The 12541-nt window shown below is 37.7% G+C and overlaps 1 protein-coding gene across 1 annotated transcript in view; it reads left to right on the forward strand.

Moving 5' to 3' along the window:
• Positions 1-6337, forward strand: part of uri1 (URI1 prefoldin like chaperone) — a 46040-nt gene extending 39703 nt beyond the window's left edge. Inside the window, exons 8-11 of the mRNA XM_048546829.2 lie at positions 391-697; positions 2348-2490; positions 2588-2834; positions 5699-6337. Coding sequence (XP_048402786.1) covers positions 391-697; positions 2348-2490; positions 2588-2834; positions 5699-5893 — 892 coding nt within the window. The 3' untranslated portion in view covers positions 5894-6337. The remainder of the gene's footprint in view (positions 1-390; positions 698-2347; positions 2491-2587; positions 2835-5698) is intronic.
• The last annotated feature ends 6204 nt before the right edge of the window (positions 6338-12541 follow it).

The raw sequence follows: 12541 nt of genomic DNA on the forward strand, positions 1-12541 counted from the left end.
TTTGTTGGAGCCATCCAGGTACAATGGAATTGCCAAGTGGGATGTTCAATTTCCTGACCAGAGTCTACTGTAGTGGAGATACCTTAATGCAAAAAGTGACAATGATTCATTTAGTTATACTGTAGATAAAGGCTTGTGTTTCACTGCTGTCTAATTTGCTTTGAGATTGAAGATCAATAAACCACAGTTGAGTTTGTACTTTTTAGATTATTGGTGCATTAGGAATTCTAAGCAGGTAACAGTTTCCTGCATGTGTGTGTTTGCGTATTGTCATTCTAGGCACATGTTTGTATTCGCTAACTGCAATACTGTGTCAAAAGCTTTGAATAAATTAACTCAATAGAACACGTCAGCTATTACTGTTGTAATCTGTGATTATTTTTACATCAGAATGTCTGACTCCGCTGATGGAAATACTGAAGAAAGTAGTTCCTCTGAAGAAGAGAAAGACAAAAACATAAAGGTCAACATAGGTGAGAAGCCTGATTGGAAGGATCTTCTTGCTGTTCACGAAAATGATGATTCTGAAGAAACGTCAGAATTGAGTCCAACTATTGGCCATGTTAATGGCCTGGACCATAAGCACAATCAAGAGGACGACGATGAGGAAGTTACCAGAAATGATGATGAGGAAGTCACCAGAGATGATGAGAGTGTCCCAACTATACACTTCCTACACACAGTGGAACCAAAGAGAGTTAGTATTTTTGTGCTTTTAAAGCCTTTGGATGAGACCTTTCCAGAAGCCCAAATGAGACTAAATTAATTCCTGTAACATTCATTCCTAAAGGCCTCATTAAATATTAATTTAATTTCTCATTTTTATGCTATTTATAAGGTTAGTAATTTGAAATAATTATGAAATAGAGCAGAGTTATACGTAAAATAAGACTCCTATTTGGTGTGTGTTTGTTGCAATTTACTCTGAGACAACTTGGTATTCAGCACTAGAATCATACCAAATTGAAAATGAACTTCCTGAGCAATATATCCAACAGCTTAACACAACAGTTGATCTCAAAAGCATGAATCTGTTTCACAGATAACAGGGTGTAGAGTTGGATGAACACAGCAGGCCGAGCAGGAAAGCTGACGTTTCAGGTCTAGACCCTTCAGAGTTTCACAATATTTTTTGACACACAGGTTTTTCCTTGTTATTGAAAATGTTACAGCACAAGAACCAAACATTTTTAATCGTGTAATTGTTGATTGAGTAACAACTTTACAAATTTTTTAAAAACTTAAGATATCGCAATCGGCATTCTTTATATAAGAATGGTTTATTTTAAGGGAAAATCGGCAATATTTCACATTTTGTGGAATTTGTGCCATTAATATAAATATTCTTTAATATGGCACTGTGGTTAACATTTAAGTGATCACTGGAATGCAGCAGCTCCCTACATACTCACTGGCCCCTGCTATGCTTTAATAACGTAGCATCAGATGAATATTTGGACCTTCCGAGAATAGGTGGAAAATGGTCAGTTCGGCTGTCCATGCATTATTTCAAAGGGCAACAAATTGGAAGCTTAGGAGAATGTGACTGGTGAATTATAATATTTACTTAGTTCAGTGGAAAGAAATGCTAGTACTTTCAGCACCAGATGATACCTTTCCATCGGTTGGGATTCTGCAAAAGGTAGCTTTGCAGCAGAATTATCTAATCTAATCCCACTACCCTGTTTCCTCCCCACTCTTCAAAGCCCTTTTAGTACTACTTCTCTTAATTCCTTTTCAGATATAAGTTGTGCTTTATTTCTAATTTTACAACAGTTGACATTTCAGTTACCTGATAAAATCTCTGCTCCCAGATCTGATGATGTTTCTTCTGTCAAAAGCATGAGCATATCTGAAACAGAAGTTCAAAATTTGTGCAAATTTTGCCAATACTTTATGTACTCTTAATCCATGTCCGCATGCGTTCCCTAAATTTGTAAACTATTACTTTCTAGTTTCTGTGCAATTATGTATTATGTGACTTTAACTCTGGCCGGAAAAGTGAAAACAGAAACCTTGAAAATATGAAAGTATAAAAGTCCACAAGTGTTTATGGTGCTCATCCTGAAATAAAGCCAGTTAAAAATTCTGCTTGCAATTGTGGTCAGAGACCTGTTGTTAAATAACATTACTTTGAGGATTGTTCTAACTTTGTTATTTTTAAGACAATGAAAATGCTGTTGTATACAGTTTCTCCTTGCAAGTATCAGCATAATATTTTCAGATGTGTTTAATATTTCAATGAAAACATCAAATATTGTACTTTCATATGAAAATATTTGTTATTTTATATTTTGAGAGTTTTTTAACTGTTATTTCTCATGTCTTTGAATCTGTACATTTTCAGGTAAGAATAAATACTGGCAAGAACACAACCTTAAAATTCAGTGAAAAGAAGGAACAGGCCAAGCGAAAAAGGAAAAATAGCACTGGCAATGGAAACACCACTCCAGAGCTGCCAAATATCAGAACTCCTGCAGATATTTACAGGTACTTGCCAAGTTCTCATTTTAGCCTAATTTTTCTCAATTTAGAATGCCACTTGATGTATCATAAGCTTGGTTATGTTTTCCTGTATTTGTTGTAGATTGTTTGTTGATGTTGTAAATGGAGAATACGTTCCTCGTAAATCAATTTTGAAGTCACGCAGTCGAGAGAACAGTGTATGCAGTGATACGAGTGAGAGTAGCACGACAGAATTTGAAGACAGACGGTGTACGTTACGATCTCTAAGTCATGAAGAAGCAATACACAGTGATGCTAGTGAATGCAGCATTTTGGAGGAGGAAGAAAATATTTCTAGTAAACCTCTCCCTTGGCCTAGCTCCTTTGAGGTAAGAGGTGATGCTTGTTTTGCATTTTGGTTTGATTTTAGACTTTTTTGAAGGACCAACTTATTCATGAGGATATGATATGGTAGTGTTCATGTCATTGAACTAATGTTCCAGAGCCCAGATTAATGCTGGTGGAGTAAGAGTTTATATTCCATTATGGCATCTATGGCGGCACAGTGGGTCTGTGGTTAGCACTGCAGCCTCACAGTGCCAGGGACCCGGCTTCGATTCCAGCCTTGGGCGACTGTCTGTGTAGAGTTTGCACATTCTCCCCGTGTCTGCGTGGGTTTCCTCCGGGTGCTCTGGTTGCCCCCCACAGTCCAAAGATGTGCAGGCTAGGTGGATCGGTCATGCTAAATTTCCTGTAGTGTTCAGGGGTGTGTGGGTTATAGGGGATGCATCTGGGTGGGATACTTCAAGGGCGATGTGGACTTGTTGGGCCAAAGGGCCTGTTTCCACACTGTACGTAGTCTAATCTAATCTAATCTGTTTGTATTTTAATTCAAAGGAACAATCTAGAATAGCCTGTAATGATGACAGTGAAACTTTCATCACTTGTTGTAAAATACATCTGGTTTCCTGTTGACCTTTTAGGAAAAGATATCAGCCATCCTTAACAACTTAGCCTATACCTGACTCCTGAAATAGCTAAGTGAACCTGTTGGTTCACGGATAATTAGGGATAGGCTACAAACACTGGACCACACTCCATGAAGGATTGACGAAAACAAAAACTCTGCTTTAACCTTCTGCCTGCAACTTAATTCATACTTTCACTTGTTTTTGGCAAAGGCTATACACCATGTACTGGTTTATTGCAAAATTTGTCTTGAATAAAATATTTAAAAGCTGGTTCAAGCGGATTGTTATAAAGCAATTTGGAATCTTTGGTTTCTTGGCTGCAATGGAGTATCAGAACAAAGCACTTATGTTTACCATTTATAAAATACTGCTTAGGTCCTAGCTAGCATGTTGTCAATTTCTGGGTACTGTACTTCGGAAGGATGTTGAGATCTTGTGGAAGATACAGAGACACTTTCTGGAATTTTACCAGGGAGGTAGTTAAGAGGATAATTAACTAAGGTTTTTCTTACAGTAGGCAAAGTCAAGAGGAAATTTACTGAAGACTTTCAAAATTATGAAGGTGTTTGATAAAGAGAAGCTGTTGCCTGTTCATCAAATTAGTAACCAGAAGCTACATGTTTAAAGTTATTAAGTGAAAGAACAAGAGTTGACGGAAAACTAAACAAATTGGGTAACAAATTATTTGGACTTCAGAGGTACTACCTGAAATGGTTTTGACGGCAGATTGAGTATCTTCTGCATTACTCATTACAATAGGCTGAATGGCCTGCTTCTATCTTGTAGCTGCCTGTAATTCTAGTGATCATGGTTACAAGTTTAGAAATGAATGTTGCATGCAAGATTAAAGCATGTCGGTGATCTTATGAACACACAGTTGAGGAAAAGAAGCGGTAAACCTCATGAGTGCTTGTTGCTCAAGTAGCTCACTCTTCATATGAGCATTAATTGCATTAACTTTGACGGTCACTATTGGGTAGTTTCTTTTTTTCTTTCTTTACTGGATAGTAATCTTCAGTTAAACTGTATAGTTCAAGGTTTTGAAAGTAATCCCTATCATATTTGTGCTCAGATCTTGTGATCAAGCCTGGGACATTTCTAATCTGTAAGAAGCTGAGGAGCACATCTCTGCACCTGGCCACTTGAAGTGGTTCTCCCAATGCCAATGGTGGAACCCACCCCAGCTATTTTGGGGGTAGTTTTTAAACTTAAAAGCAACTGCGTGTTCTAAAATAAATGAAATTTTAACAGTCCTGCTAATGCCTGTGCTTTATCCAATGTCTGGAGAAAGTCCATGTAGAAAAGTGATGCTACTAGATATAAAACTGGTAGGGAATCAGATGCCCACTAGCAACCATAATGTTTGGTTCTTTCTGCAAGTCGTTTTACAATAAAGTGAATGATGAAAATTGTACTGCCAACTTAAGGATGGCCAAAATGTTGTTTTTTGTAATAAACATATTTCAAAAAGTTGCCTCCAACTCAAATGTAAATTTTCTGGCTGCAGACAGATTAGGGTCAAAGATCACATGTACAATTTCATATCTATTACCTGTACAATTATTTCCTATCCAGAAAGAAAACACATTTTGTTGAAGCTTTTCATCTGGCTTTCATCAAGGCAACTTGCAAAAGATACACAAAGCATTACAATAGTTCTAGTGTGAGAGAAGAGTGCTGATTGGTTAGAAATGAACTCAGTAGAGGCATTGCCATGGAAAATGCACCAGTTCACGTTCAACAGTTAACTACCAAGTTTTGTTTACATTTTAGCAAGGCAAGTCTGATCAAAGCATTACATTAAATGAAGCAGATAATGACTGTTAACTGTTTGTTGCATTGAAACAGGTGCAGTATGTACATGGGTTTTCTGCCTAAAAAGAACAGATCCCTGTGTATTAATAAATGTAGTTTCCTGTACACTTAACTGCACCAAGCTGAGAGTCAGAGACCACTTACTAACCAATAAGCACTCTTCTAAGTACAAGTGTCATTTTCCTTATACTTAGGTGTTGCTTGTGAATTGTCCTGATTAAATACAAGACAGAAACCCCCCTGACAAAATTTCTGTTTTCAGCAGTACCCAAGTTTTGTTACCAAACGGCTGTTTATTTCTTTTCTCATGTCATCTAACATCTATGATCAGAAAATTGATGCTCATAGTAGCTTGAATAGTTGGTTCTTCAGTTACAGGTTATTGGGAGCTGGAATAACTATTTCACATCTTAATTAAAATCTTTTTAGTTGTAAGAATATTACATATTATTTCTTGCTTTTAATAGGCATTTTCAGGCACTGTGGTGGAAAAAGAACCTATCTCGCCTACGTTAATGCCATATCCCACTATTGCTCATCCAGTTCTACCTACAATTCCTGAAAAGAAAGTCTCTGAGGAGGAAAATTCTCTTGAAACTTCACAAGAACTTCTGAAGAAAGTTTCAAAATTTAAAGCTGCCAGGATGCAGCAGAAAAAATGAATGTTTTTCAGTACTTGTTGGTTTCATACTTTGTGAATGAAACAGGATCTTTGCACAGTCCAGGTTTACACAAAGTCCTGTTTGATTTCTTGTTAAAACATCTTTTAAGAATTGTGATTTTTTTTGTACATTAGGTTAAATGTTTTCAGCAAAAGAAATCGGAATGTGAAACTGATTTTATAAAACTTCTACAATGCAACATTTTTCTAGCCATTTTAGGTTTTGTTAATTTGCCCATAAAGCAAGTTACAAGGATGATACTTTGAATTTATTCTCCTTACACTTAAGCTGTGTTTATTTTGACATAATGAATAAATTAGAAAAACAACTGCTACAGTTGTCTTCTCAAGCAAATATCGTATTTTGTGTACAACTTTAAGTCTTTGTAAAAGTGTTCACTGGAAATCAATCCTTTATCAGCATTTGTAGAATTGTGTTGTGCATTTGTCTCATTTTAATAAACTTTTGCATGGCAAAGTATACCTTTGTACATAGATTTTTTTGTTCAATGTGAGTGTTAATGCATTGATGTGTAAAATGGTAGACCATACTGAATTCCTTGATGTGGTTTATTACTTGCAATATATGTTACCTCTTTCCATTTTGTGGGTTTGTTTTTTTTTTAGAGCAGAAGTGACCATCAGTTACCAATGTTGTGGACACAAGTGCACTCAGATGTTTACAATTCAGTAGCAGTGGTAGGCTCTAAATATACCTGAAATGTTGTCCGCACTCAGTTCTACGAGACCCAATTTATGCTGGTGCTCAGTGTATCTCCTTTTGTAACCACTGGCCATGAACGTTTAAGATATTTATACCTCCTTCATTTGAATTTTTAGTTCAGTTGTTTTATTTTAGCATATGGCAAAGTCCCCACAATCTAATGAATGCAGTTGTCACATTTCAGATCATATCTTTGTCTATGCTGCATTTTCTGCAATGTGATAGATTGATGAATTCCTCAGAGTGCCCCAAAGCAGTACACTAATTGGAATTATGGCCTTCAACAAAAAAGTTAATGAATAATACAGTGCAAAATGATCGTCATTGACTGAAAATTGTTTTTGGTAAACCTGTTGTAATCCCAAGGAATTTCTATATCTGCCATGTATTATACTGCACTATGCACTCAACTTTGCTACCCTATTCATACGTTTTTGTGTGGCTCCTTTCACTAGTTTGAAACTGATTTGAATTAGCTTTGTTGTCACATGCTCAAACGAGTGCTGTGAAAAGTCTATAAGTGACCACTTAGAGTAATCTTAGGTACAGTGATACCATGGTAGAATCCTGAGTTATAAATTGGAAAAATAAAGAAAAAAGTTTACATTACAACTATACACTGTATGACCATAGGTCATCAAAAACAAGCAAAGTTTAAAAAGACAAACATCACAGTCTATCTCCAAAGGCTGTCCGCAGCAGACCAACGCAGGGCAGACTCCATGAGGCCTAACCACTGGCTGCCAACATGCTCCCAAAGCAGGCTGTTGCTGCCAGATTCAGTGAATAGAAGAAAGTTTAATGTGTGTCAAAAGAAAATAGATATTCAGACAACATTTTTAAGGGGGGTGCCAGAGTTCTGGAAAAGATAGGAGAAAGAAAAGGTATTCCTCTGTGTTGTCCTTGGCCCAACAAACTTCAGCTACTTCATTAATTATCTTCATGACATCATAAGGTCAGAAATGGAGATATCTGCTACATCATTTATGACTCCTCTGATATTGAAGCAGTTGTTATCATATAAAACAAGGCTTGGGCTGATAATTGGCAATAACATGCAGAATATACAACAGCAAGAAATTCCAGGTGGATATAGGTCAAAACTTATTTGATTCTATTTATTCTGGTTATGAGCTCCATGGGGTGGCACAGTGGCTCAATGGTTAATACTGTTGTCTCACAGCACAAGGGACCCAGGTTCAACTCTAGCCTCAGGCAACTATCTGTATGGAGTTTGCACATTCTCCCTGTGTCTGCATGGGTTTCCTCTGGGTGCTCCTGTTTCTATCCACAGTCCAAAGATGTGCAGGGGAGGTGGATTGGCTATTGTTCAGGGATGGGTCTGGATGGGATGCTCTGAGGGTCAGGTTGGGCTGGAGCATATGTTTTCGTACCATGGGGATTCTGATTAAAGTTGATGTCATACAACACATGCTCACTCCAAGCTCAAGAAGATCGGCACAGCTGTCTTGGATTTTTAAAAACTTCCTTGCACCAGAAATACTAAATATTTCCAATTATGCATCATCATTAAGATAGCTGTTAAGAAATGGCATAACATTTGTATGGCAGGAAGGATATCAACACATTTGAAAGACTCAAAAGTGTTGTCAGCAAAAACTTGTATCCTACTGAAAAACATCTGGTACTAAAATAGTCACAAAAGGATCACAGCGGATTACCAATTCAGGCAAAGCTTTGGGAATCTTTTGAGACACACTACTTAGTCTGTATGGCCAATCCATCTGAGGGTTACTGACACCTCTTACATCATTTCAGGTCATCCTTCTATGATGAGTTTCTACAAGGCCCTCAGTAAGGGATTATTTGTGTTTGTTCCTGAAGTCAATTGTATGCATGTGAACCAATACTTATCAGACTTATATTAAACACATCTATCTTGATGTTAATACTGTCTATGGCATGAGATAGACAGCCTGAGATTCACTGACTGACCTTCAGGATTATATTCATCCTTGACTTGAAGTATGAGAGGTTAAAATTTTCTGTGGACAATGTTTCTTTGAGTGATTCAAACATGTATTGATTGTCCTCCTGCCATGCATAGGGGACATTTTTCTTTAAGAGCTCTTCTGGTAATGATCCTTTGTCAAGAATGTTTGGTATGTTCGGTGTAAAGAAGTTAAAAAGTCAAAGCCATCTCTGTAGATCTTTATTTTGTAGAGTATGCATGTGTCATGTCTTCAATTTTGCTTGGGCTAAGGCAGATCCCATAACCTTAATAGATACAGCCACAAAAGGTGATCTGACCAAAATATACCTGGTACTACTTATTGTCCTTCATGACCTGTCGCCATTAGTCATTGTGAATTTTGGCTTTGCTCTGCTTTAGTTTTGTCAATCACTATTATCTTCAGCAACACATGCACCTCAGGAATACTTTCTGTAGCTATGTCCTTAAATTGCTGGAGTAGATATTGATTCATATAGTTTGAAAAATAATATACGGAATCAATGTCTTCCAAGCAATGTCTGAAAATAGTAATTTTCTGAGATTCCTTTGCTAAGTGAACTGAGCAATAACAGCTCTTCAGCAGTCATGGCAGGTGGTGGTGCAGTGTTAATGTTGCTTGACTATTAATCTTGATTCCCAGACTAATGTTTTGTGGGCATTGATTCAAATTCCATCACAGCAGATGGTGAAACTTGAATTTACAAAAAAAAGGGAGCATTTTGCATATAGCAATCGTAACTGTCAGATTTAAGATTATTTATGGAAAAGGACAAAGATTGGCCTTAAATCCAAGTTCTCATATGGGCAAAGGTTGACTTGAATAAAATCAGGTATGACTTGACCAGAGTGGACTAGAAGCAGATACTTTCAGGAAAAGGTGCCTCAGAACAGTGGTTTGCATTCAAAAAAATAATCAAGAGTACAGGGTCAACATGTTCCAATTTTTTAAAAAAGTAGTAATCCTGTGAACACTGGAATATTGAGGGATATACAGCTGGCTATATTCAACATCCATCAGAGCTTTCCGAAAAAGACATCTTTGAGGAAAGAAAAGGTTACAACATCAACAATCTGGTGAAAGATCATAGTCTGTCTCTTTACAAACTGTGTAAATCTGCTTCTGCTTAAGCAGGTCTCTAGTACCCTTGCTGCTGATGCTGTCACTAACATACTACACATGCTTTTTGTTTAGTTTCATCCTATTGTCACCACTGTTTATATCTCTGGAATCATATTTCTTGCATTGTTGAACCCATTGTCTTCTTGTAATTCAAAACTTGTAAAATCTTCGAACTGAGGTCAGCTTTTTGATGGATGCAACTGTCCATATTTGCCACATGTGTTGATTATTTCTTGCTTCATGGCCATTGCACCAACACTACTAACTGTCTCTAAACATACGACCACAGAGTTATACAATCATACAGCACGGAACAGACTCTTTGGTGCATCTCGTCTGTACTGGCCAGACTTCCAATCTGACCTAGTCCCACTTGTCAGCATTTGATCCATATCCCTGTAAATCCTTCCTATTCATTTTCACATCCAAGTGCCTTTTAAATGTTATAATTGTATCCATCTCCAGCACTTCCTCTGGCAATTTAAGACCTTGGCTATTTACCCTATTTATGCTCCTTATGATTTTATAAGCTTCTATAAGATGATCCCTCAGCCTTGACACTCCAGGAGGAAAAATCCTTAGCCTATTCAGCCTCTACCCCATAACTCAAACCCCCCAGGCCCAACAACATCCTCGAAAATCTTTTCTGTACCGCCTCATTTAACAACATCTTTCCTAAAGAAGGTTGACCAGTAGTTTATGCAGTATTCTAAGAGTGGCTTCATCAAAGTCCTGTACAGCTGTAACATGACATTCCAACTCGTATCTCAAAAGTTTTCAGATGTTTAAGCAACATCTGAAGCTAATTATTTTACACTGCTGTACAATAGCAACACAAGATATCCACATGACATACAGCCTCGCAGATGTGCCATTGTTTCTCCAGCCACTGCTCAAGCTCCAATACACGGAGCTCAAGTTTCTATTTCAAAGGACAATCAAACATCAACCATATTGATGTGCATTTGGGCTCACATGTAGTCCAGGCCAAGTAAGGTTGGACTTGCAAGAACCATCTGGGTTTTACAATAATCCACATTGGTGAGTGATTAGCAGAGGTTATAACTTCCATTGGTCACATAGGGATAGATTTTCACTTAGCCCACAGTATCCATTATCCTTAGCACAGTTACCAATCTCTCTTCAGCTGTCTGGATTAAGTGGCAACTTCTGGTTTTAGGAACTATAATGGGTCACAATTTGCATGAATTTATGTAGCCTTCAACAAGTTTCAACAGGCATCTCAGCTACCTAAGAACAGTGAGAAAATGATGGCCATCAGCAATCGATTGAGACTGGGACTCTGAAGCTAAATGCTACACCTGATCATATGCCCAATCCTGTTCTAGTCAGGCAGGATCCGTGTTAATATTTCTCCTTTCCCTGTTGTGTATAATAAGACATTGTGTTATGAACAAAGTAATTTTTTTTAGTACCACATGCTGTGTGAATGTTTGACTGTTAAATCTATATTAATGTGTCAGTTTTCCAAATAAAAGCTCAAGTTCACTTATTTTAACCACTGAGATGACCTCCAAAATAAATTGAAGTTTTATATATTAGTTTGACGTAGTGTCTGACAGGACAAAATGGCTATCTAGGAAGCCATCCAAATAGCAAAATTAAAGGAAATAGGTAATGATATTGAGTTTTGAGAAGATTTGTAGCTCAGGTGGAGGTTCTGGATGTGAGTTTGCTCACTGAGCTGGAAGGTTAGTTCTCAGACGTTTCGTCACCATTCTAGGTAACATCATCAGTGAGCCTCCGACGAAGCGCTGGTGTTATGTATAGAAAGCGGGACATAACACCAGCGCTTCATCGGAGGCTCACTGATGATGTTACCTAGAATGGTGACGAAACGTCTGAAAACTAACCTTCTAGCTCAGCGAGCAAACTCACATCCAGGTAATGATATTGGTGTGTCATGCCAATTAAGCTTCCATGAATCCATTCCAATAGTTTTTGGTGGCAAAAGTAGCTGTAAACCCCTTACAAAACTGAAGATCTGAATCAGTCATATCACATCTTCATAAATGCTGCCAGAGTCATTGAGTTTCTCCGGCACTTTCTGTGTTTATTTCAGATCTCTTGCATCCTCAATATTCGCTTTTATCATCCTGTATCTCCTGTGACTCCTATGGCTGCTCACTTTTGGCTGTTGCCAATTGCAACTGTTCACACAAACTCTGGGCAAAGCATACCAAATTTACTTGGAAAACATATTCAATTTCACAATTTAAGGAATGCAAATATGTTTCAAGAGGAATATCTTGGCATTGGTGTGGGTTAGGTGAATGAATCAGTGTGTGAGACCTAATTATACTGCGGTAGATTTCACTTTGAAATCTTTTTCTTACAGGTCATGGACTAATTCATTTCTATCACATGTGGTCACGTTCTTCATTGTAGGTGTGTTTTGAATCTCATATTAATATTCGTACACATCCTGCCTGACAAGAACAGGATTGGGCATGGGGGAGGGTGCGTTAAAAATGTAGCATTCAGTTTTGGAGTCCCAGTCCCAATGGATTGCTGCTGCTCATCATTTTCTCACTGTTGTTAGGTAGCTGGGATGCCTGCTGAAACTTGTTGGGAGCTACATAGCAGTGGGGCCTTAATGATATTCTAACTCAGGAGAAGGGGAGGCAATGGACTGGGGGTTTTATTGCTGGACTGTTAATCCAGAGACCCAGGTAATGCTCTGGGGACCCAAGTCTAAATCCTGCCACTGTAGATGTTGGAAGTCGAATTCAATAAAATGTCTGGAATTAATGGTGAACATGAATTCATTGTTGGAAAAAATTTAATGTCCTTTAGGGAAGGAAACAGC

This window comes from Stegostoma tigrinum, chromosome 16 (genome assembly GCF_030684315.1).
Source record: "Stegostoma tigrinum isolate sSteTig4 chromosome 16, sSteTig4.hap1, whole genome shotgun sequence".
Classification (NCBI taxonomy): domain Eukaryota; kingdom Metazoa; phylum Chordata; class Chondrichthyes; order Orectolobiformes; family Stegostomatidae; genus Stegostoma; species Stegostoma tigrinum.